Source organism: Hemiscyllium ocellatum, chromosome 11 (genome assembly GCF_020745735.1).
Source record: "Hemiscyllium ocellatum isolate sHemOce1 chromosome 11, sHemOce1.pat.X.cur, whole genome shotgun sequence".
Taxonomy (NCBI): Eukaryota; Metazoa; Chordata; class Chondrichthyes; order Orectolobiformes; family Hemiscylliidae; genus Hemiscyllium; species Hemiscyllium ocellatum.
Window position 1 is genome coordinate 94,398,705 of NC_083411.1, and position 27,365 is coordinate 94,426,069.

Sequence of the window (27,365 nt, forward strand, 5' to 3'; positions counted from 1 at the left end):
GCACACTGGCATTCTGAAGGTGCCCTTCTCAGTCAAAGACAGAATCGAAAGAGTTGAAGTAGAGAGGGGCATGGATAGGGTAAATTGACAAGGTCTTTTCCCTGGGGTAGGAACTAGAGGGCATAAGTTTAGGGTGAAAGGGTAAAAATTTAGAAGGAACATAAGGGGCAACTTTTTAAAGCAGAGGGTGGTGCATGTATGGAATGAACTGCCAGAGGAATTGGTGAAGGCTGGTACAATTACAGCATTTAAAAGAACAGGAAGGGTTTAGAGGAATACGGGCCAAGTGCTGGCCAATGGGATTAGATTAGGTTAGATATCTGGTCAGCATGGACAGATTGGACCAAAGGTATGTTTCTGTGCTGTACATCTCTATGACTCTATAATTACCATCTATTAGATGACTCCGTGGTTCTCTAACAAGAAGTAGAGAACCTGCTTGTGGGGGTCATGCAAAGGAGAGCAGTCCTCTTTCCAAAGGACTGACAGAGAAGGCTAGCAGCTTGGTCAGAGATCACCACCTGGGTCAGTGCTGTTGTGGGGTGTTGTAAGAAAGCTGATGACCTTTTTCATTCTGCCAGTGTAAGTGCTACATTCTTTTCTCTACCATCTTACACTTTCTTTCTCTGCTACTGCACCTACCTCCCACCACAAGGCTCATACTCCAACTACTCACTGTTGCCAGCAACTTCTTTGTTCAAATGCTTTTACCCACAGCCTCTTCCAACCTGCCAACCAAATAACTACCACATGTCATTCCACTAGAACTGTCATAGTAACCCTGCAGTAGTTGCATTCACTGCATGCCACTTTTTACCATGAACCAGCATTTCTACCAAGACATGGTAAACAGGCTTGTTCCCCAAGAACCCACATAAATGGACCTCTGAAAATGTGGAGAGATAGTCAGAGAAAAGGAACCTGGTGTGCAATTTAGCTAGTGGCTTGTATCCTCTGCCTGTGTTTCAGTGAGACCTAGGACATCTAGATCGCCTTGCTGTAAACCTTTCCATGAATCTCATAGGCTTTGCAACTCACCAGATCTCTACTCAACCCATTGATATGAACCTCCACCTGCCCCCTTTCTTCGCCATCTCATACCATATGAGGTGATCATATCAGATGTGGCTGTAATTGTTCCGTCCAACACCACACCTTCCTGACTGTAATCAAACCATGCACCCTCCCTCACCTCACCCACCCCACCTGGAGCCCCAAATCCAGATAATTTGTTGCTGAGTCTTCTTTCCGTAGCAAAGGCCTCCTTTTTCCCCTCTTATGTCCTGGTTTTACTGGATGGACCCAACAGACTGGTCATAGTTATTCAGAATTCTAACTGAACATCGCTAGATGAGAAGTTCCCAGACCCTTGACTGACAGCTGCAAGTCTGCCTCAATGCATTAACCCTATACCCTTACTCCAACCAGCTGCTGAGGAGTCACAAGACTGACTATAACTTACTCCATGACTGCACAGATGTAGACCCTGACCAAGAACACTCTGACTGGATGGCTGATCATAGCTAATTCCCTGCAGTGGTTTAGAGGCTGGTGTTAACTAACTAAGCTGGAAACCCCGACTTTGCTGGGGTCTACTTCCTTCAGACTTTGAGACATGGCTGCTTGCTTGCTGCAAGTGCAGTGTGTTTGCTACATTTGCTTCTGGCACAAGGTGCAAGGTGTTAACATAACGCACTGCCATACTGCAAGATATACAGCGCCTTAATAAAAGTTTGCTAACCAGCAAGACAAACTGTCTGCTTACGTGGCTGTGCTAATTGGCACGGTAAAGGGAAGGCAAGACAAGGCAAGGCAAGGAATGGATGTTGCAAGCATGCAGCAAGATGTTAAGTGAGTGAGTAGCAAGACTGCAAGCAAGCAGTCTTAAAATATAGTCTGGTCCAATTTATGAACTGGGTGCCCGTCCATGCTCATAAAGTGTCTTTGCTAAAATATTTCAAAATTAGTTACGCATCTGCCCATAATGTAGGTATGTTCTTCCTAAGCAGCCTGTAAGTGGTGTTGTGCTGGTTGTGACAGACTGCAAGGGATTGCAAATGCTAGATGCCAGTTTCCAAGGACAAAAGCTGTATGGACTGCAGCCTGCCGATTGCGCTCCGAGATGCTGTTTGGCGCTGAGCCATATGGGAGTTCATAGCAGCCTGGAACTCACTTCACCACTCAGCAAAAAGAGTGAAGGATACAGTGACACAATCTCAACATCAAGATAGGACCTGTTGCATTCTCTTCCAATTCTACCACAGAGCTTGTCATAGCCTGCGTCAATCAAAACCTTACAAGATTCCACCCACAATAACCACTAATAAGAAACATTAGCCATCAAACTAACTACTTACACAAACTACTAAAAATGCTAACCAATAAACCACATACTTATCTGTAACTTACACCCGCTGCTTCATAGGGTCCTGTATCAAGGTCACAAATATTTCTGAAATTTATAAGTAGTTTATAATTGAAGGAACAATATTACAATTTTGCTAGTGACTACAAATTGTGAAAGACTGCACGTTTTGGGTAGATTAGCAAGCTTTCAGATAATGTGGCAGATGTCATTCAATTCAGAAAAATTTGAATATATTTTGAATTAAGGTTACAGGAAAATTGTATACCTTAAAGGCAAGGATTTCATGGTGGAGTAGAAGTTAGGGCCTTTAGCGGGCAGATATATGGATCATCAAAAAGGTTGACAGAGCAAAAAGACCAGAAATATTGTGAAAGAAAACTGGTTAAGAATTGATGAGCAAATAACCTGTTCCTCTGCTGGAACATTATGAGCTGCCAAGTTCTGGGTTTCGAAAACAAAGCAGCTACAGAGAAAGCTCTGCCTTTAATCGCTGCTTAACCTACGGCAGGCAAAGCAGACAGACAACCTATTGCTAGGCTTATGGCACTCTAACATTTAGTTAAGTTTAGGTAATAAGCCCAGATGCATCTAATCAAACATCTCAAATCTCATGGTTAATGCCAAGCCTTTTAACCACACTCCCACGTTCTGCTTTGGACTGGAAGTTTGTTGTGTTTGCAAATGCAAGTACAAAGCAAGGGCATAGTGAGTTCAAGCAGCACAAGGCATCACTTGGTTACTCTGAGCTTTTATAATGTATTAAAAATCAAGAATACTACTTAACTTTGTACAGGCAACATAAAAACATTGGCCAGAAATCCTACATATTACAATACTATAAAGGCATTTGATAACAGCATCCTGAAATCACACAGCATCACCAGTTTATTCTACACCAGAATGTGTAGAAACCTCACAGAAAGTATATTATAAATATTGTTTTGCATTCAAATACATTGTTGACCAGAATACAATGTGTGATACCATCGACAACATTCTGGTTGTTGGAGAGTCCTCCCTCAAAGTTGTTAGCCTGAGACCCAATGCCTTTAATTCATTGAAAATATGAAAAATTAAAATTATTCTTGGTAATTATACACGAAAATGGTCAATGAATCAATGATTGCGAATCAACACAATGAGTTCAACTATAGACGAGGGGTTGAACACAGAACATTTGTAACAACAGACTGTGTGGAGTTTGCACATTCTCCCAGTGTCTGAGTGGGTTTCCTCCGGGTGCTCCGGTTTCTTCCCACAGTCCAAAGATGTGTGGGTCAGGTGAATTGGCCACGCTAAATTGCCCATAGTGTTAGGTTAGGGGTAAATGTGGGGGTATGGGTGGGTTGCGCTTCGGCGGGTCGGTGTGGACTTGTTGGGCCGAAGGACCTGTTTCCACACTAAGTAATCTAATCTAAAAATATCAAGGGTGATACAACTGAGGTGTCAAAGAGTTTAAAAATGTGATTGGGGGGGGGATCCAAGATGGCAGCGACCCAGCAAGTCTGACTCTATAGTGCTTCTTCCAAGACCTAGGCAAAGTGGGCCACCCTCCTCCACCACACTCACCAAATCATTTAAAATAGGTTTTACTTAATGTAGTGGTTCAGTACTAAATTTAAACAGTTCAGTCTCCTGTAAAAATGACTAGGGGGAAAAGGAGCCCACAGCTCTCAGCAGGCAGAAGCCCCTCCCCCACCCTCCCCAGCTGCAGCAGAGGCGCCAGCAGCCGCCCAGGGGGACTTACCTACGGTGGCGAGCCTCGCGGAAATAATCTCCAAACGCGATGCGAAGATCGATGCTTTCATTGAAGAGCCCCGAAGTTGATGGAATTCATTCTCAGCCGCGCTACAAAAGCATGGCCGAGACATTGAAAAAATTGAGTGCTGAGTCGGAGGGCGGAGCTAAAGGCCGCGACCTCTGAGGCCACTGCAGAATCGGCCATGGACTGAGGTCGTCGAAAAAAATTCGTTTACTGGACCTTCCCAAACGCGAAGAGGAAGGCCAGCTTACAGCGTTTCTCGAACAGTGGCTTCCACAGCTTTTAAATCTGGAGGCTGGATCAGGCCAGGTAAGGGTGGAATGGGCCTACCGGGTGGCAATACGCGGGCCCGGCCCGAACCAGCGCCCCCACCCGGTACTGTTCCCGCTGCAGAGCTATAAGGAGAGGCAGATGCTCTTGGAAGCCTCCAGAAATCTTGGGAAAGATCCCCAAGCCATGATTTATAAAGGATCCAAGATTATGTTATTTCAGGACTTTTCCCCAGCTCTGGTCCGAAAGAGGAAGGCGTTTGACAAAGTGAAGAAGTGTCTAAGGGATTTAAACATTCAAAATTCCTTGCGCTACCCAGCTATACTACGATTCAGCCATGAAGGGTCCGTGTATAACTTCAGATCACCGGAGAAGGCCAAGGAACTTTTGGACTCTCTTGGATAAATTATAAGAGTTAATTGATGTTGTTTTGCCCTACCCCCGGTTTACCCCCCTTTTTTTTCCACTTTCATCACCTTACTATTTAACATAATCTCCGGGGGGTGGGAAGAAGGGTGTATTTATTCATTCTTTACTTAGCAATTTTCTTTCCCTTTTTTTAATATAAAGAGAGGCCAGGGGCTAAAGTTAATGTAGATGGGGGGGGGGGGGGAAAGGTGGCTATCTTATCTTATTTTATCTTTGTCCTAGGGAGCGGGGTTGTTTTCCCCTGTTATTTTGTATTAATATATTTAATTATTATTTGTTGACTCTGTAATTTTATAGTCATATATGTTCATATATGGTATTAACATTACCATATTCATCCAGGTGTTGCTGTGGGTGAGGGGGCTGGTGGGGGATAGGGTACTCACTTAGTTCTAGTTCAGTAGTATACTTGAATTTTCTTTATTCTGGATCAGTGGTGCTGGAAGAGGGCAGCAGTTCAGGCAGCATCCAAGGAGCAGCAAAATCGTCCTTTCGGGCAAAGCCCTTCATCGGGAATAAAGGCAGAGAGCCTGAAGTGTGGAGAGATAAACTAGAGGAGGGTGGGGGTGGGGAGAAAGTAGCATAGAGTACAATAGGTGAGTGGGGGAGGGGATGAAGGTGATAGGTCAGGGAGGAGAGGGTGGAGTGGATAGGTGGAAAAGGAGATAAGCAGGTAGGACAAGTCCGGACAAGTCATGGAGACAGTGCTGAGCTGGAAGTTTGGAACTAGAGTGAGGTGGGGGAAGGGGAAATGAGGAAGCTGTTGGAGTCCACATTGATGCCCTGGGGTTGAAGTGTTCTGAGGCAGAAGATGAGGCGTTCTTCCTCCAGGCGTCTGGTGGTGAGGGAGCAGCGGTGAAGGAGGCCCAGGAGCTTCATGTCCTCGACAGAGTGGGAGGGGGAGTTGAAATGTTGGGCCACAGGGCAGTGTGGTTGATTGGTGCAGGTGTCCCGGAGATGTTCCCTAAAGCGCTCTGCTAGGAGGCATCCAGTCTTCCCAATGTAGAGGAGACTGCATCGGGAGCAACGGATACATAAATGAATTTTCTTTATCCTATCGTGGGGTGCCTGGGTCAAGGGTGGGGCACTGGTTGGGAGTGGTTATGATGGGTTTTTTGGAAAGGAAGTGATGCCCTGTAGGAATAAGGGGCAAGATCTCCGTTAAATAGGTTTTATACTTTTTTTATTATTTAGAAATAGTTTTTTTATTACATTGATCTGAATGTATTAAAGAGCTTTTATTTTGTGAATTTTATATGTTCTATGCTCGGGATGTTTTGGATAGGGTTTCTTCTCCCAGGGAGTCTCGGACTTGCCCGGTGATTATGGATGTTCGGTCGATTAAATGGTGCACCTGGAATGTCATGGGGAGTAATTCACCAATCAAAAGGAGGAGAGTATTATCAAACCTCAAGAAAGAGAGGATCGATATAGTTCTCCTATAGGAGATACATTTATTGGATAAAGAATACCTGAAATTACGACAGGGAAGAGATTATTTTCTGTTCTCTCTTTCTGTGCAGGAAAAAACATTTTGGTAAACTGGGTGGCTGAGGGCCCTCATGGACTTTCAAGTTGGCACAGAATATACTCCCCCTGACTTCCTTACAAATATGATGCATCAGGAGAAAAAGCCAAATTATTCCATAAAAATATGGCAGCCGTTCTTGCATTACAGAAATACAGATATCTTGGTCATCTTACAAGGGCCTTTATTTAATTGAGAGGGTGAACTTGGCTGGTCCGGGGCCCCCTGGGAGAGGAATCCCGCATGAATACGGGTTTTGTTGTGATCTGATGTTAACACATTCCGAGCACGTATACCACTGCTCAATTTGTGTGTTTTCTGTTGGGTTTTTTTTTCTCTTGAATAATGTAAGAATTTTAATCATACACTCTGGTTAGTTGTAAGTTAGATGAGTAGTTAGTAGAGTTTTGTCTTTTTATTCCTCGGTATTTCTTTTTTCTTGTTTTGGTTATCATTTAAGATTTAACTGTATATCAATGTTTATACTTTTTTTTAAGTTTTCTTTTGTAAACTTGTAAAAACAAGTTTTGAATAAAAATATCTATTTAAAAAAATGTGATTGGGCACCCATGGAGAAAGAATTCCTTCCGGTGATGGAATTTAGAATGGCAGAAGTGGTAGTGGTGGTGGTAGTAGCAAGTATAACTTTAAAATTAGATCCAGGTAATCTCGGATGATGTTAAGAAGTACTTGTTCACACAAAGAACAGTGGAAAGCCGGTCAGATTATTGAAAATTTTCAAATGAGACTGATTGTTGCTAGATCAGTGGCATTAAATATATAGGACCAAGACTGGCAAATAGAGTAGTGATACAGATTAACCATGATTTAACTGGATGATGGAACTGATTTCAGGGTGTAAATGGCCTATTCTGGCAATGTTTTTTCAGTAGTTAAGGAGGAACAGACAAAAAAGTTGAGGCCATAATCAGGTCAGTCTAGATCTGGCTTGAGGGGTCAAATAACCTATAATCCTGTTCATATTTCCTATGTTTTTATGGCCTCAATGGTAGGGAATAGAGTTGATGGCAGGAACTGGAATGTTTAATTGGAAGAAATTTTTACTTAGCCAATATTTGGGTGGCGGTTTTCAATGCTTCAGGGGGTCAAGGGTTGATAATTGAAGAACTGCACTGGATTTCAAAATGGCTTTCTTTTTAATGACATACACTTCTAACACATACTGCATGAGCAATCCATACCACTGCTCATCAAATTATATAAACTCTCTATAGGATTGCTCATTACAAGGCAGTTTTGCTGCTTTCAGGGTAGAGATCAACAGGGCTACTTGTTATAGTATGTAGACTTGGTAGTCTAATGAGAAGACATTCTTGTCTTTAACAAGCTTATTGCTTGATAAACAACTACGTACAATTTACATTAATATGACAGATATTGTCACAGAAGTTTAATAAAACCCATATGAGAGGTCTCACTTTTTTTGAGATCCTAAGTTGCCCCCACCAAGCCCACAGCTGGTAATGCTTAAGATACTCTTCAGCTTTAACCTTTTCAGACGCTTACACTCTAGTCACCAATTAGGTAATTCAGAAGATTTTAGGTAAAGAGAAAATGCATCATAAGAAGTAGTTTGTTGGTTAGATCTTACATTTCTCATTACTTTCAGTTATGATTAGAAAACATTTCAAGTTTTCTGTATTAGGTGATGCATTAAAAAAAAAATTTGATTTCTGGAATATTAATTTTACACCCATATGTCATTTACCGTGTTAACATTTACATTTTATTGATCTGTTCTGCTGCTCGTTGATACCATTGCCAGGGGATTTGCTGTCACTGCAAGCCATGTTCAGCTGTCTCCCACAATTTCACATATCCAATGTAGCTCATCTACAATCACTCTGATATCGGTCATTCAACTATACCTAGTTTGACTTCAGTTTCTAATGTCGCCCACTTTGCCCTCAAGTAAGTCTCTATAGTTTTTCTGCTCTGATCAAATGGTAGAACTAATGATGTTTTCGTTTCATGATGTAACTTTTTAAGAATTATTTCTGTTTTTGTAATTTTAAACTCTTTTTCATTTGTCTTATGTTGGTACATGGAATTTTTAGGATATGCCTTAACATCCACATTTTATCCATATTTTCTTCTATAGTTCTTTATTGTCTGTATTCCTGGAGCATGTAGGAAAGTGGATTGAATGTAGCATTCTCAAAAGTTGTTTCCCTTGTTACAAGCTTGAGTTTTCCTGTTAACACATCCTTCAACCTCAGGCCATCTTATCTTTCTAACTTCTGTATCACCACAGTTATTTCTCCTAAGTTAACAAACATATTTATTTGTTCCACTGTGACATCATTCTTTAATCTTCATTCTAGTTTCTTCTTCTGTATTCTTTCTTACCACCATTAGTTTTGTCTTTTTGCTATTCACTCTTGATTCAAATTCGAAACTTCGAAATTTCATTTGATCTATGATATTTTGGAAGGAATCTTCTGATTTTGAAATAGCACTGCGTTGTCAGCGCATCGCAGGTTAGTTATGTTCTCATTTTCAATTTCTACCCTAGAAGTAAGTCTAATTCTCTGAACGAAAAAACAAAAGAACTTCCGCTGCTGCAAATCAGGAACAAAAACAGCAATTGCTGGAAAACACAGCAGGTCTGGCAGCATATGTGAAGAGAAAACAAAGGTCTAGAGACCCTTCTTTAGAACTAACTCTCTGAATATTTCTCATGTGTACAGATCAGGCCTTGCTGTAGTCCTGTTGTCCCCTGATTGACCTTGAAAGCCACAACTACCTTACTTTGTGCTAAATATGGCCCCAAGTGGGGAGAATTTGAGGCGTTTATCAAACATTGGTCTTAAGTTAAATGTTCCATCTTTTGCTCCTTCTTCAGGTTGTTTTTCACCAATTTCTGATTCAAATGTGTTGATCATGTCAGTTGAATTTTCCACAGGTCAGTGTAATAAAACATGACCACAAGCTAAATTAGTTGTAAAGCTATTTACATCTTTGTATTTTAATTGATTCAAAGTAATTTTCCAGATATTTAAGTGAATTACTTAAAACATTACCAAATGATGGGTAAACTCCAGTTATACGGGGCAATTATTGGAGAACATGCTTCAGAGGACAACAAAGTTAAGTAAAAATTTTAAAAATGCTATCAACTACAGTCATCACCATTTGGAGTTTTATAAAAAAAAGTCATTAAACAAACAAAGTGAGGGTCTAGATATTTGTAACATATATAACAATTCTTTTAGCTCAAGATTAGCAATCATGGTGCATGCCGGGTCGGCCCAGTCTGTTCGGACCAAGTTATTGGAAAGGATAAGAGCCTTTTAGCCATATGGTTTTGTTTAGTGCAAATTTCATTCTCTTATTTATTAACTCCATCCCCTCAATAATGTGTCAAGGCTTTTTTTTAAACTCTTACATGCTGGAATCAAATGAGCTTACTGAAATAGTAAAATGACCTTTATTTTAGAGAGGATTTGGAAGTTTGATTCTTTTTAAAGCATAATGGTACTAAGTGACAGTGGCTAGATTTCAAAACTGTGTTAAAAAAGGTATTTTGGAATTTGGAGCTCCCCCTGAAAAGAAAACAATTCAATAAAATCTCAAAGAATTGTTAATTCATTATAATTGAAGATTAATTTTATTAGTGCATTTTTTTTGTACTTTCCTTCAAATAATGAGCACTAACATGCACCAAGAGTAGGGCAGAGAAGAAACCTCAGCTGGGAAGATTTAAAATCATTGAATCCCCACAGTGTGGAAACAGGCCATTTGGTCCAGCTGATCCTCCAAAGTTTATCCCACCCAGATCCATTCCCCTACCCTATTACTTTATATTTACCCCCAACTAATGCACAAAACCTACACATCCCTGAACACTATGGGCAATTTAGCATGACCAGTTCACTTAATCTGTACATCTTTGGATGGTGGGAGGAAACTGGAACACCTGGAGGAAACCCATGCAGTCACAGGGAGTGTGTGCAAACTCCACATAGGTTCAATTCTAGCCTCAGGCAACTGCCTAAGTCCTTGGTGCTGTGAAGCAGCAATGCTAACCACTGAGCCATTGTGCTGTCCAAGAGATGATCCATAGAAGGGAAATAAATTCTACACTGATGAGGTGATCTCTCCAATGCTCTAGATCGCTAACTGTTTGAATACATATTAATCAACTACTTGTCAGTAGAATAAATAATTATTCCAGCAAACTAGCAAAGATTGTGGGTGGCACAGTGGTTAGCATTGCTGCCTCACAGCGCCAGAGACCCGGGTTCAATTCCCGACTCAGGCGACTGACTGTGTGGAGTTTGCACATTCTCCCCGTGTCTGCGTGGGTTTCCTCCGGTTTCCTCCCACAGTCCAAAGATGTGCGGGTCAGGTGAATTGGCCATGCTAAATTGCCCGTAGTGTTAGGTAAGGGGTAAATGTAGGGGTATGGCTGGGTTGCGCTTCGGCAGGTCAGTGTGGACTTGTTGGGCCGAAGGGCCTGTTTCCACACTGTAAGTAATCTAATCTAAAAAAAAACAAATTATTTTTAAATGCAAATCACTGAATTCCAGGAAAAAAAATGCCAGTTAATAATTCCTTGAAACCTCACACCTTAGCTTGGACTTCTAATCAATTACTTTTTTAAAAAGGTACAATTGTCCCCCAGTTAAGGCATCCAGATGCAGCAACATGCAATAAAAAAAATTGTGTCCTTCTTACCTGCCATAAGTCCAACCAGTAACATCACCAGCCACCCAGAGAAGGCATCACTCAGACCTTTAATAAGGGCCCACAACGATTCTTTACTTTTGCTTGTAATCTGGAAAGATAGGCTGCAGAATTAGATAGCAGCATTTTCCAAAATCTTCCATTGCATGAATGATGTCACTGCAGACCACAAGTAAAGAGTAAATGTAACATCAGCACCGAGAAGGAATCGGCAGTAAATGCAAGGTGAACAAACAATGTCTATATCTCAAGATTAAATATATTAATAAAGAAGAAGGTACACCATTTGGGACTGAAATGAATTGGATTTTCTTCAGTCATAAATGGTGAATTTTAGAGTTCTCTACCCAAGGAGTGTTTGGAGGCTCAGTTATTAATTATTTCCAAGGTTTAGACTGACAGATTACGAGACAATTAAGGCATCAAGGGATGTGAGGATAGTGCAGGAAAACAGTATGAACAAGATCAGCTGTGACTTGGTTAAATGGGAGCAGAATTGATGGACTGAATGGTCTACTCCTGTTCCTATGTTCTATTAGAAGGGTTACATCCAAAACTTCTCCACCTCCTGATGCTGCCTGGTTTGCTGTGTTCTTCCAGCCTCCTGCTTGTCTACCTCGGATTCCAGCATTTGCAGTTTTTTGTCTCCAACCTATGTTCTAAGGGTGGCACGGTGGCACAGTGGTTAGCACTGCTGCCTCACAGCGCCTGAGACCCGGGTTCAATTCCCGACTCAGGCGACTGACCGTGTGGAGTTTGCACGTTCTCCCCATGTCTGCGTGGGTTTCCTCCGGGTGCTCCGGTTTCCTCCCACAGTCCAAAGATGTGCAGGGCAGGTGAATTGGCCATGCTAAATTGCCCGTAGTGTTAGGTAAGGGGTAAATGTAGGGGTATGGGTGATTTGCGCTTCGGCGGGTCGGTGTGGACTTGTTGGGCCGAAGGGCCTGTTTCCACACGGTAAGTAATCTAATCTAATCTATTTGGCTTAAATAGTGAGGATACATAAGCAATCAAAGCTTTTCAATTAAATATCGTTAAAAATTCCTGTTGTTACTTTCGTGCATAAATATGAAAGACAATACCAATATGTGAATATGAAGGGCAAATTTTGGTTTTACGTTGCATATGTCATTGAATCAAAAAAGCACTATTTAACTCAATCAGTACATTTTTTGAATCTATAATAGTTCTCTTTCTGTGGGATTCAGTTCTTCCTCAGAGATGGGAAATCAGCATCCTGAAAGTTATGAATAACTGCAAACATATAAGGCATTGTGTAGAGTTTGCAGATTCTCATGTCTGCATGGGCTTTATCTGGGTGTCCTGGTTTACTCCCACAGTCCAAAGATATGCAGGTTTGGTGGATTGGTCATGCTGAAATTGCTCATAGTATCTAGGAATATACAGGCTAGATGGTTTAGCCATGGGAAATGCAGGGTTTTAGAGATAGGATTGGTGGTGGTGGTTGGGGGTGGGGGCGGTTCTCTGGATGGGATGATCTTTGGAGAGTCGGTGTTGATTTGATGGGATGAATGGCTTGCTTCCACACTGTAGGGCTTCTATGATAGAAGTGTTTTAACAGTCTTCGGAACTTCCAGATGCATATATTAACTAATATTTGATGCAAAATAACATAGGGACAACATGAATGAGCTGAGATTTTCTAGGTCACTTAGCTTGCAACCACACAAATCATACATTTCAGCTTCTTGCCCATGGTACTAACTCTTTCATTCCCCGTTGATTTAAAAGACTACTAACAACGTAGATAGTTTCTTCTAATATTTAAGATCATTTGATATGTTTACATTACAATCATAATGCTAAAATAACTAGCCTGAATGGTGGTAGCAATAATCGTAAAACTGTGAGCACTTGCTACTGTTATTAGTTAAAGATTACAGCAATTTCTGACATCTTCACACAGAGAATTACATGTGGAAATTCTGATGGTCCTGCCTTGAGATATTCTGCTTTTCTGCAGGATGTGGTATTGCAGTTTTCACCAATGGAATCAACATAGAATCTCTGATTTGGCAAGAATTATTGATATACTATACCCATTTGAAAGATTGATGATAAAGTCAGGCTTTGTTCAATCTAAAGTAACTGGGTGTTAAATGCCATATTGCTGAACATTCTCTGGTCTTGAAAACCAAATTCTATTAATGTGGAGTCCACTTCCTCTTTAGAAAATTAACTGGATCCCTTAAAGATAGCGTTACACATTTGGAATTATTTCACTTTCTGTACAATGGTTTAAACACAATTGTGTACTTATTTCCTTCCGCGAGGATTTCTCAATATGACTGCTTGCTCAGTTTATTCTGCATTTCATGTTAATAGACCAAAAAGATTCATAATAAATGATGCCAATTACAAAGCTTCTTTGGAAAAAAAAAGGATATCTTCACTCTCTAGCCCATTAAAATTTTATGTATAGCTTTTTTCAAGATAAATGGCAAGCACAATTCCTTTGGCAGTGACTTCAAAATCCAGCTCACTGGTGTTCTAGCCATACTGGTATAAAAAGTTAAAATAGAACATCAACACCCTACCTTATCAAGCTTCAATTCTGTTAAAATGCATTGGCATTAGAAAGGCTCATAGAACCAGTGAGTTAAAGTTTAATGGATGTTCTGCTGCTTTTCTCCACTATTGCCAAATGATTTTGTATGCATACAACATATTATGCCCATTAGTATGCTATGCTTGCTTATCAAGGAGTTAATGATTTAAAATGTAATTTCAGAATTTGTTTCTTGGTTACAAGATAGCAAAGAAAATTTATATTAAATAAACTTAACGGAATTCACATCTTACCATGCTCTTGATGGTGATAAAATAAACCAAATCTTCAGTATATATAGAGATAATATAACACAATATATTGTATTGTCTCCATATCACAGGAGACAGACTAAAAAGCGTTTAATTCTGCACAACTTTACTTACTCTTTTTCTAGTCTGTGACTCAAAGTCAAATGTATTGCAGAGTTCCAAACATCAATCTACAGCAGACAACGATCAGAAACTTGTGTACTGGTTTTGAATTTTAAAGGCATTGCTGTCTCTCAAATTTTGGCATTTGCACACAGCATATGTACATTTGCTTAGGTATTTAAATTATCTGTAAGGACAATGAACTATTTCTAAGGTGATGGCAAAAGCACACTAAATAACTTTACATAAAGATGCTGCTCAACATTTATATTTCATGATGTTTCAAAGGCAGTAATGGGTTTGCAAGAATAATGGTTTTAGCCCTTTTGATGTTCAATGCTCGGAACATTCTTTGCAACTCTTTCTAAAGTTAGTCATATGCTGTAGGCCCTAAAAAGAAATGGCTAAAATACATATAATCATCCACATCTGAGGAGGCAGTAGTTCTCGGCCTTGTTTATTATTATACAAATAGTTTTCTGCATTGTAATTTTTGTGGATTTATGTCCCTGGTTAACTTAATATTTAGCTGACATTTGGGTTGGCAGTAATATCACCAGAGATGCACCAACAGAAATGGACCATTTGGCCCATCAATCAGCCAATTTTAATTGGGAACGATAGCATTAAGGAATTAACTGGGAAGTTCATTATCCTAAAAACACAAATGTAAAAATACAACACCACAGACTGGCAGATTTTTATAGCAGAAGCATTAGCCAAATGATGTGAGGAGGGATTGGCAATTGTTATGATCAGAAGGCATACATTTTTCTAGTTGTCAGGAAACCAATTACAGCCCATGGTGAGTAGGCTTTCCTCAAAACTTCTTAATTTAATTTTACTCCAATACTAATTCTACACAGAGACTGATCCCTCTGTAAATTGTTATGGAACGAGGAAATTCAAGACAGTTTTTTTATTATTATTCACAGCAACTGATTTCAAAGATGTGAAAAAAGATGTACAATAGTCTTTAATTCTTGATCAACTTTAATCTGTGTGTAGGTCGAAAATATATTTTTTGAGCTATATATGTCTTCTTGGACTTGATTCTATTGGGTTTTGTGCACTTCAGCCATCACTTTACTTGCACATAGCACATCATGACAACTTTTTAAAAATTCCATTCAGTTATTTTCCAACAAAATTTCATTCTGACATTTTTTTTTCACCTTTCTCCCAGCTCCATACCAGAGAATTAAATCCTTAATCTAAATGAACATTTCAATCCAGCACTGAGGAAGTGCTTTCTTTCTGACTTTTCGATGTTACCTGAATTTCCACCTTCCTTTCTATCGTATTATTATTTGAAGGAGAGAGGAGCCCTTCTGTTTTTTGGTCAACATTTATGATGAAATCAGCAGCATTAAAACAGAAAACGTAGTCACTTAATTTGTTATTATTTGTGGTAATGGGCTTACATGTAATCTTGCATTTAAACAGATCTATGCTTTGAAAATACTTAACTGGGTGCATTTTTCCTTCAGGACATTTTGGATATACCATGTAAGAGTACATTCCTTATTCCTTAAAATCAGAAATAAGTTTTGTTCTACACTTAGCTTTGGCATTTTATTACCTGAATTCCTGGTGGTCACTATAATCCTAGACTGTTGCCACTAGATGGCACTATTATGTCCCAAAGATCTCATGCTTTCTGAGAAACCTTCACAGGCCTCTTATAATGTCCAAAATCAGCTTTCAGGCAAAGTTTAAAAAAATCATAATACAATTACCTTTATTCAATCTATTGTCTCTTGTGCCCTTTTATTAAAGTTTTCATACAGCATTAGTCTGCCAAAAATTGTACCTGTATTTCATAACTTTAAAAGAAACTTTTATTCCCATGGATCTGATGAAAGGACACAATGGGTGTGCTATGTATTTTCAGCATTTTCTGTTTTAACTTATATAGCACCTTCATAACAACATAAATATTTGGTACTTCAATGCTTTAAAACATCTCAAGATGCTTTACTGGAACAGTATTACATTTTTTTTAAAAGCCACATAAGGAGAAACAAATACAGAGCGGAGAGACCACTTGAGGGCATGGCCACCACTGATCTCGGCTTAAGGGTGAGGGATCGGGATGATGTGAAGGGTTCTAGGCTGTTATGACTTCATCATTTTAAGGTCTACTGTCCTCTTTCTACTTCCAAATTTACTGCAGAATCATAAATAAGTAGTGAACTTGATTCTATTAATTAAAAACAGAATGCCTGAGGAATTCACAATAATGACGTTTCACATAGAAGAACTGCATTCCTATTGATAAAACAACAGATATCACTTGCCTTTCTTAAAAATCCTAACAAATTCACTGAATAGTGGGACGGACCAAACGGCAGAAACCACCCCCTCCTTCCTAAATAAATAAAGTAGATAAGAAAAAACAACGGACAGTAAATGATCTTCTGACCGCAGGTTGAATAATAGTTTGTACAGAAAATGTTTTCTGATATACGTTTGTGATTTCAGTATTTTTTGCATTCTCAACAGTGACAGTTTATACTTAATGATCCTTTAGACATTAACTACAGGAGTATGTAGATTTTAATAATGAACTAAGAAATTCTGAGGAAAAGTGTATGATCAAGTTTTACACCTTGGTCGTAATAATAACAAATGAAACACCTACAAAATCCATAGGGCAGAGCACTTTATCTGCTAACTGCTGTAGTGTGACCAATTCATAGAGTCATGGAGGTGTACAGCAAAGGGCATTGGACTTTTTCCAGAATGGCTCAATTGACCCTGGTGTTGCAACATTATTGGAAACAGAGGCCTGAAAATAACAGGACTCAGCAAGAATGAATAAAGTTCAGTAAATATTACATTATATCTTAACTAATGACTTTTCAACTTTTCTCTTTTTGGCCTCATTATATTATTGTAATTTAGTGGAAGCAAATTACTTACTTTTGGTTCCACAGAAGTGTTCAAACAGTAATCTTTTAACCTCCTCTCTTTGCAAGAGAGTCTCACTATGATAAAAAAAAGTAACATAAAATAGCATACACTGATAACAACTGAACAAGTGTGGGTGTAGCATGCATGTGACCTGTTGCCACCCTTGTAGTTCTTGTAGTTGTAAAGCACTTTGCAATACCCTAGGGACATCATGTGATATAACTTCAAATGACGTCTTTTACAACGTAACCATCAATAAATGCTATATACACCTCATCTTTCTGAGAATGCAAACTTCAAATAAATCATTCTTCTGGCTATGAACTTGCTCTCCTTGTTTCAGTTAAAAAGATTCACAAGGAAGTTCTGTGAACATAAACGCTGCAGGGAGTAAAGTGCAAATGGACAAACTGGGGATGAATCAAAGCGAAGAAGTATGAATAATCAACAGAATGCTTTATTCAAAGAAACAAAGCCATTGTAAATTTTTTAAAGATCATCAACGTAACTTAAAAATCTTAATGAGGTATGTCTCAAAAAGGAAACAGAGTTCTAAGCCAACAGGTTAAGTAGCCTTTGTTGAATGTGGAGAGTGAAGTAAACTGGGATAATGTAAGACACTCCTTCAGGGGAATATTTCAGTGTACTACTTGGGTTGTGCAAGCATCTGAATCTCAATTTGAGCAGGTGTAATCTGCTCAGTGATGGCTGTTGTGAAGCAGCTCCTCAGCAGCACTGCAGATTCCTCACTGGCATCAACAATCATGTGGGGTAACACTCGTCTTCCAGGAACCAGCCCTACAATTGATAGAAGACAATAGAAACTTCACCCATTTGTCAGCACTCCAGAATGTACATATTGTGAGAGCTCCTTAGGTTACACACAGAAGCTTGGAGCATGTATTTAATCTGATTACATATCAGCTAAGCATTAGCGCAGTGGAAATGTATTCTGTTGCTAAAGGCAGCTGGATGATCCCAGGGAGTTCTACTGGCACCATGTCTGCAATCCATAACACACTGTCAGTAAGAAACCTGCTGTTGCAGCAAATAACATGGCCCTGGCTGCCTTGCTCTTGACATACAAGGAGAATCTCAGAAATTCATGAAGTCTCTGGAAGACAATATCCGTAACCTTCCACATACATTTGTCAATTGACTGGGAGATGCCTCAGGGGTCTCAAGTGGAGAGCTGGACCGAGGTACTGTGAAGAAGTTCAGGTGTAGTGACTTTTAAAATATTAATATAATCTATAATTTGCATTGCATGATTTCTCGTGTTTGCAGGTCCTCATCCAACAACCACCTAGTAGGTGGTAATGACACCTGTTGATTAACTGAAGGTAGCTCCAACATCAGCTATATATTCTGCTACAGGCTGTTGGTTTTCAGTGCAAAGGCTCCGGATGGCCTGGATCCTCCACCTCTACAGGCTGGTCTGCTGCTTGTGGCTATTGATTGGTGCTTTATCTGCACATGTTCCTCCTCAGATTTACCATGGGAAGGAGAAGGACAAGGTTGTTCTCTTGAGTTCAGATGTCCAGTCAATGGTGCATCCAGTCAACATAATTTCCAGCCTCTGGCCTGCTCCTTCAATGATGTATTTATTCAGTTGGTCTTGTTAAGTTTCTAGCCTATGGTATATGTCAGGATGTTAGTAATGGGGATTTAGTAATGGGAATGCCATTGTGCACCAAGTGGAGAGGTTTAACTCACTCTTGATAGATAAGGAACCATAGCATTTACTGGAGTTTAGAAGAATGTTTGGGAATTTCTTTGAAACGGAGAGGACTGAATGCAGGGATGATGTTTCTCCTGGCTAGGAGATATCTAGAACAGCAGTCAGCCTCAAGTTACAGTGTAGGCTATTTACCACTGAAGTGAGGAGAACTTTCTTCAATGAATATTGTGAACCCATATAATTCATTATCACATAAGGCTGTGAAGGCCAAGTCAGTCAATGATTATATTGAAGAAAGCAGTAGGTAGATATCTAGACATTAAAAGTATCAAGTGACATGGGAAGAGTTCAGCAGCAGGCTAAGATGGAGCATCAGCAATGATCATGCTGAACGGTGAAGCAGGCTTGGCAGGTTGAATGGTTTACTCCTCTTATCTTCTCTGGTTTTTGTAATTCTATAAATGATAGAAAGGATACAGTGCAGAAATAGCAAATTCAACTCTTTGCCCACTTTCAAGCACTTGATCTACAACATTGCAGGCAACAGTTCCTCAGATGCAGATTGGGAGTCATAGAGCTATACAGCATAGAAACAAACCCTTTGGTCCAACTTGTTCATGCCAACCAGATATCCTAAATTAATCTAGTCCCATTTGCCAGCACTTGGAACATATGCCTCCAAACCCTTCCTATTCATATACCCATTCAGATGCCTTTTAAATGCTGTAATTACACCAGCCTGCACTACTTCCTCTGGCAACCACCCTATGCATGAAAAAGCTGCTTCTTAGGCCCCTTTTCTCCTCTCATCTTAAACCTATGCCTTCTAGTTTTGGACTCCCCCATTCTGTGGAAAAGACTTTGGCTAGTCACCAATCCATACCCCTCATGATTTTATAAACCTCCATTAGGCCACTCCTCAGCCTCCAATGCTCCAGGGAAAACAGCCCTAGCCTATTCAACTTCTCCCTACAAACTCTCCAACCCTGGCAACATCCTTGTAAATCTTCTCTAAACTCTTTCAAGTTTCACAACATCCTTTCTGTAGCAGAGAGACTAGAATTGAAAGCAGTATTTCAAAGTGCCCTAACCAATGTCCTCCCAACATGACCGCAACATGACCTCCCAACTCCTTTATTCAATACTCTGACCAATAAAGGAAAAGCATACCAATTCACCATTTTAATGAGACTGAAAAAACTGACAACCATCCGTAACTGTCACAGCTGTGTATTTTGTTTATCTAATTATTTAATGTGTCATAGCTTTGATATGTTTATTATTGTCACACGTAAAACAACACTTTTCACTGTATCTCATTACATGCTAACAAGACAAATCAAACCTTACAAAAGTATAAAGTGACAAAACATATCTAAACTGCTGCTTTATTACAAACAATCTACTTTCAGAAAATTACTTATAAACCTTTAACTGCCTTTATTAGCTAACTGTGATCACCAAGTCATAAAATCAATAACAGTCTCCCAAAACAGATTGCAATATTTTATCAGCAAAGTCAGACTTGAGCAGCCTTTAATTCTTCGTTCTATTCTTTCAATCCTTTAGTATTTGCCACTTATCAGTTCAAAGCTGACCGCTGTTCAAGGTCTTAAAGCACGTGGGCTTGGACTGTTTTATTATCAGAGTTTTGTTGGGTTGGAATTTAGAAACATGAAAGCTCAATTAAATGTAGCAAATGCAATAAATTGTTTAGAACCAAAAATCTGGTAAAGACCCACAATTTAATTTCGATATGTTAGTTAGAATATAGCTAACAACTAACAGTAGTACACCAGGAAAACACTTTTGATGAAAAGACCATTCATGTGACATCTTAAATGCAAAACTACTTGTCTGAAGACTTGGCTTACTCCTGCATTCATTCTCTTTCCATCAAGCCCTTTTATCAGCATTCCTCTCATCATCTGTCCAACACACGCATGCATCGCTTCTTTCACAACAGGTCTTCCATTCCCCTGATACTTACCATGCAATTACACCTTGTTCCTAGACAAAGTTAAAAATCACACAACACCAGCTTATAGTCCAACAGGTTTATTTGAAAATACAAGCTTTTGGAGCACTGCCCCTTTGTCCGGGAGCTAGTAGAGTAGGATTGTAGGACACTGAATTTATAGCAAAATTTTGTGTCTTATGATCCTACTCCACTAGCTATCTAACAAAGGAGGAGTGCTCCAAAAGGTTGTATTTTCAAATAAACCTGCTGAACTACGATTGGCGTTATGATTTTTAACTTTGCCCACCCGATTCCAACACCGGCACCTCCAGACCTTATTCCTGGCAACTATTCTTTATCTGACAAAGAGAAGCCTAACTGGGAGTAATTTTGCCAATTTCAAAAACATAAGCTTTCAGTGCATTACATGCTTCTGGAGGAGAAAACAATTCAGATTGTGTAAAATTACATTTCAGAGCCCAGTAAAACATTGATGGTTTACACTTATAACGGCATCAATGTTGCTTCTGGTTTCCTTCTTTTCTGGGTTCCAGTTTAATCTACCTTCCAGATGAAGTGTGTAGCACTTCACTCCACTCCGTAAAGTGTACATAAGTGATCATTAATTGGTTATTCCAAAATTTATTTCTTTAAGGATCGTAGGAAAGGGCTGTTTGTTTTATTGAGGTGGATTGCTACATGTTATTCAATATCTCATGTTAGGATTTAAAGCATAGGCAGGCAATGGGTAAAGAGCAGCAGTTTTACCTAAACTGGACACTGTCGAATCATAGATTACAGCACAGAAAGAGACAAGTTGGTCCACTGGCTGCATGCTGGCATTCCAGCTGGTCCCACTTCACTGCCCTCTTCTTGGGGTTAAATGACTTACAGGACTCCATGTGTTTATCCAATTCCATTTTGAAAGTTACAATTGATTCTGACTTCATCATGTGTTTTGGTAGTGCATTCCAAATCCTAACAAATCACTGCATAAAGGCATTTTTCTCTTATGATCTTCTTAATTGTTCTGTCACTCCTTTAAAAGAGCAGCTTCTGATTCTCAAAGTTCTGCCAGTGGGAACAGTCTCTCCCTATTTATTCTGTCTTGAGCACACGAGTTTGAAACCTCTGTCAAATCTTCACTCAATGCTTTATTTGTGGGCGGCACGGTGGCACAGTGGTTAGCACTGCTGCCTCACAGCGCCAGAGACCCGGGTTCAATTTCTGCCTCAGGCGACTGACTGTGTGGAGTTTGCACATTCACCCCGTGTCTGCGTGGGTTTCCTCCGGATGCTCCTCCCACAGTCCAAAAATGTGCAGGTTAGGTGAATTGGCCACGCTAAATTGCCCGTAGTGTTAGGTGCAGGGGTCAATATAGGGGAATGGGTCTGGGTGGGTGCGCTTCGGTGGGTCGGTGTGGACTTGTTGGGCCGAAGGGCCTGTTTCCACACTAAGTAATCTAATCTAATCTAATCTATTCTCCAAGGATAACAATCACATCTTCTCCGATCTAAACTCATAACTGAAGTCCCTCATCCTTGGAACCATTGATCTTTTCTATACTCGGTCTAAAATCTTCACATGTTTTCTAAAACTGGGTGCCAGATTGGATACAATATGCTAGCTGAAGCTGAATTGTGCTTTATAAAAGGTTCATCATAAAATGCCTGCTTTTGTCCTCTATGTTGCCATTTATAAAGACCAGGATGCAATACATCTTTTTAATCACGTTCCCTGTCACCAATGATTTATATACCTATAACGACTGGATGTCTCTACTTCTGCTGCTGCATTAGTGCCACATCCTGGAATTTATGTTGCCCATCCCTTCTCCTAAAATGTAACAGTTAAAGCTTCTTGACAGAAAATTTCATCTATATTTGTTTTCTCATTCAATCTGTCTTCTTAATGTCCATCACCATCCTATTAAATTTTGTGTAATGTGCAAATTTTCAAACTGTGACTTTAATAATCAAGACTAGGTCATTGTTTATAACCAGGATCCTGTGATTGACTCTTGAGGAATCTCACTGTTTACATTTCTCTAATTTGGGGTAAAAAAAAAACAAAATCACCATTACTCGCTAATACTTGTCACATAGCCAACTTTATATCCAACTCGTCACATCCTTTATATTCCATTGACTTCACCTTTACTGGCAACTCTATTCTGTGAGACTTGCATTTTTCAGAAGTCCATTTTCAGCCAAATCAATGGAATTATACCTCACCAAAAAGTTTTTCTCACTTGTGCAAATGAATTTTAACTGTATGACAACTATTCCGCTTCGAAAGCTGGAATGTAATGTTCCATTGAGGTTTCTCCTGTCAATCTTTAATTCCAAATTGCCTCAGTCAGATCTACTTTCAGGCACTGAAATTCACACTTGTGAAATAAGTATTTTAACTCTGGATTTCTCCTTCTCCTTGCCCATGCAAACCTACACCTCATAAACCCATGCACATTACACCCTAAATTATCCCTCAATGACACGATATACTTGTTTCACTTCATTTGCCAGAACTAAATCCAACAAAGCCACCTTGCCCCTTGGATCAGAAACAAAGTGATTTAGAAACTGTTCTTGAAAACAATTCTGTTCTCTGTTCTTTATATAATGAATATCATAATATAGACGATGAAAATATTAAATAATTCTCAAAAGGTCTGTTTATAATATAAAATATTGTGGCATTTCAACTGACAAAGGTGATGGCATAGTGAAATTGTCACTGGACTAGTAATTCAGAGACCTAGGAAAGCTGTAAGGATTCAACTTTAAATCCCAGCATGGTAGGTGGTAGATTTTGAATGCAAAACAAATTTGTAACTAAAAGTGTCAATTGTGAAATCATCATTGATTGTCATAAATACCAATTTGATGCTCTAATGTCCTTAAGGGAAGGAAATCTGCTGTTGGTCTGCTGGCCAGACATCTGCTGATCTGGCCTAGATGTTTGACTCAAGACCCACAAGCAATGTAGTTGATCCCTAACTGCTCTCTGAAATTGTCAAAGAAGGCACTCAGTTGTGTCCTACTTCTATAAAATGACATGGTCTGAAGAGTAGCAAGTGAAATTCAATCTGGAAAGTGATAAGAGGATGTGCTTGGGCAGGACAAACAAGGCAAGGGAACACAAGATGAACAGTAGGATCCTGGGAAGTAGCACAGAGCAGATGGACCTTGGTATATCCACTGGTCCCTTAAGATAAGAGCAGGTGCATAAAGCAATTAAGAAGGTATGTGGGATATTTGCCTTAATTAACAGTGCATAGCATTTAAGAACTGGGAGATTATGCTGGAAGTATACAAACATTTGATAGGCTGCAGTTAAAGCATTGTGGGCAGTTCTGAAATCAGTGTTATAGGAGGGATGTGATAGCGCTGAAGAGGGTGCAGAGACTTACCAAGATCTTGCCTGGGCTGGTGAGTTTTAGTCATGAAGACAGTTTGGGCAGACAGGAGTTGCTTTCTTTTGAGCCGTGGACATTAAGGGGACATGATTGAGATGTATAAAATTACCAAGGCAAAGACAGGGGAGTCAAGAAGGAACATTTCCTCTTTGAGAGATCAATGATCTGGGGACAGACACTTAAAGTAAAGGATAGAAGGTTTGGAGGAGAAGGGAGAAAACAAAACCTTTTGATCTGGAACTCTCTGCCTGTAAAGGTGGTAGAGACAGAACCTATAATAACATTGGAGAAATACCTAAATGTGCATTTGTGATGCTAAGTCATCCAAGTGTTGAGAAATAGGATTAAAATAGTCAGGTGGTTATTTTTAACTGGCACGGATATGATGGGCTAAAGGGTATTCTTCTGTGCTGTATGTCTCCCCATCTCTCTTTCAAACAAGCAGTCTATTTGACTGGCACCACATCCATAAACATTCACTCCCTGCACCACCAATGCACAATAGTAGCAGAGTGTACCATTTACAAGATGCACTGTAGAAATTCACTATGGTTCCTTAGACAGCAGCTTCCAAAACCATGAAAACTCCCATCTAAAAGAAAGTGAGAGGGCAGCAGATACATGTGACATGACCTCCAAATGGTTACTTATTCTGTCTGGAAATATATAAATGTTCCTTCAGTGTCACTGGGTCATAATCCTGGAACTCCATCCCTAATGGCATTTTCGGTGTACCTACACCAGCTGAAATGCAATGGTGCAAGAAAGCAGCTCGCCACCACTTACCCAAAGACAAATAGAATGAGGAATAAATTCCAGTTAAATAAATACAGCCATTGACACCAACAGCGCATGAATTAAAAAAAAACCTGCTTTATCCATATAGCTTAATCCTCTCAGTCCATACACTCAAAATTCTTTACTGTTCATATTGAGCTAAATGCGCTTTCATTCGCAATAAGATGCATTGAATAGAAAATACTCAAATATAATATCAATCTGCCCCATCTAGAGCTGATTCCACAGCACTAAGACAATTCAAACAACGGAAATAGAAAATGGATTCTTTCTAAATAAAATAAACCTCAGATAGACATTGTCAAGTATTGTACAAGGTTTAGCATTTAAATAGATTCTGTTACAATGACATGCACTTTGTTCAAGTGTTTCATACAACACTGTTCATCCTGATATTAACATACCTCTCGGTGTCTGTCTCTGTCCCTGGATTTCTCACGGACCCAGTCTATTGTATTGAAATCTTCATATGTCCCTAAACCAGGTATTGGCTCATCTAGAAAATCCATTATCTTGCTTGAACCATTCATTCCTGTTCCATTATAGGATGTGTACCCTGTATAAGAAGAAAATAAATACGTACCATTAACATTAGCAGATAAACTCAGGAGTTTTAAAACATACTTATTTTCAGTTTTTCACAGCCAGGCTATGCCAATGGGGTCATCCACTGATCTGGTGTGACTAATTTAATTGTGCTGAGTCACCAATATACATTGATCTGCACTACTCACTATTACTGGTAAGATACTTACAAGGCTGCAGAGGCAAGATAAAGAACAGACCTCGCAAATGCACAGTTACACAGGCAGATGAAGTGTGGGCAAGACTAACTAATTTCCAGATCATGCTGGGTGGCTACAACAAGTTTTATAAATTACAGTTGGATGAAAACCAGAAAAAAACTACACAAAATTGGAATACCGACAATCTGATCAAAATGCCTACAAAAGGAAAAGCATTGTTGCAAGTTTAGGATTCTTTAATATTTTAAATGATAGGTGCCTTAAATCAGTTTCTGTTTTTTGCTCTTGCATGGGTGTAGTAGGGAGGGGAAGGTGGAATGCACTTAGTGAAATAGTATTCCTACAAGGACCTATATTTTTCATGACTACAAGATTTCTGCCCCACCTAAATAACTGATATAACCATCATCTGACCTTAGACACCCATCACAGATCATTGATACTCTCCATTGTAAACTCCACATACATACTTAAGGATCATTCACTTTAGCCTCCTCTGTCCACTTCATTTAATGCCGACAAAACTTTATTGTGGAAGCAGAGGACATCAAATCATCCCGTGAATCCAGATGAAATACTCAATAAATACTTCCATCTGCCACCACAAAAGAGGATTGTAGTACAACCAAGAGAAGAGATATTGCAAAATGTTTAATCATATCCAAAGAGAACACTAAATAAGTTGGTGTCACTCAATCTAGATGATATGTTTTCTAGGTTGCTGAAAGAAGATAGAATAGCAATAGAAAAAAGCTTGGCTCCAAATACTTCAAAGCTACTTGAATATGCAACTGATGCTACACACACACACATCAGAAAAACTGAGATGGATAAACTTAGTAACTTAAGACCATTCTTAAACTGTGGGCTGGTACAGTGGCTCAGTAGTTAGCACTGCTGCCTCACAGCAACCAGGGTTCCAGGTTCAATTCCAGCCTTGGGCCACTGTGTGGAGTTTGCAGATCAAGTACACACCAGCCAGTCTCCATATTCTAAAAAGGAAACTTCAAAGTTCTTTTGATCTTAATGGAATACCAGGAAGGCGGATATAAATACGTCCAACACCACATTATTATTCAGGAAGGCACATCGACCTAAGAAAGAGAGAGATAATTCCCTACTTTCCTCAAACCCACTAGGCATTCTAAATCAGAATAGTTTACGTTTATCTAGTGACCTATAAGAAATAGAAGCAGCAGTAGGCCATTCAGCCCTTCAAACCTGCCCTGCCACTCAATAAGATCATAGCTGATCTGCTTCAGACCTCAACTCCTCTTTTGTGCCAGTTCAGCACAGCTGTTGCTCCTCAATATTTCAAAAATGTGTCTATATAAACATTTTCAGTTATCCAATCTCCACAACTATAAGGTAGAAAATTAGACAACACATTCTGAGAGAAGAAATTCCTTTGCAGCTTGGTTTTAAGCCAGTGTCCCCTTATTCTATAACTATGTCTCCTAGTTAGACATTGCCCCACTTCTCAACATAAGATAATACCATAAGACATAGGAACAGAAGCAGGCCATTCAGCCCATCGAGTCTGCTCCACTATTAAATGAGATCTAATAATCCTCAACTCCATTTTCTTGCTTTCTTCCTCATAACTTGTTATTCCCTTACTGAATAAAAACTGGCTATATCAGCCTTGAATATACTTAACGACCCAGTCTCCACAGCTCTCTGGTTAAAAAAAATCACTAATTCACTACCCACTGAGAGAGGAAATTCCTCATTAGTTTCTGAAAAAAAAATGGTGATCCCTTATTCTGAGATTACAACCCCTGGTCTTGGTGACTCTCTGACAAGTGGAATCATTTCTGCATTTATCCTGTCAAA

The 27,365-nt window shown here is 39.5% G+C and overlaps 1 protein-coding gene across 2 annotated transcripts in view; it reads right to left on the minus strand.

The window, feature by feature from the left end:
* The window catches only part of clcn5b (chloride channel, voltage-sensitive 5b), a 156,796-nt gene that overhangs the window by 44,072 nt on the left and 85,359 nt on the right, over positions 1-27,365 (minus strand). For both annotated transcript variants that reach the window (XM_060832729.1, XM_060832732.1), the window contains exons 3-4: positions 25,188-25,339; positions 11,059-11,158 (exon numbers count right to left, since the gene is read on the minus strand). In XM_060832729.1, coding sequence (XP_060688712.1) covers positions 11,059-11,158; positions 25,188-25,339 — 252 coding nt within the window. The remainder of the gene's footprint in view (positions 1-11,058; positions 11,159-25,187; positions 25,340-27,365) is intronic.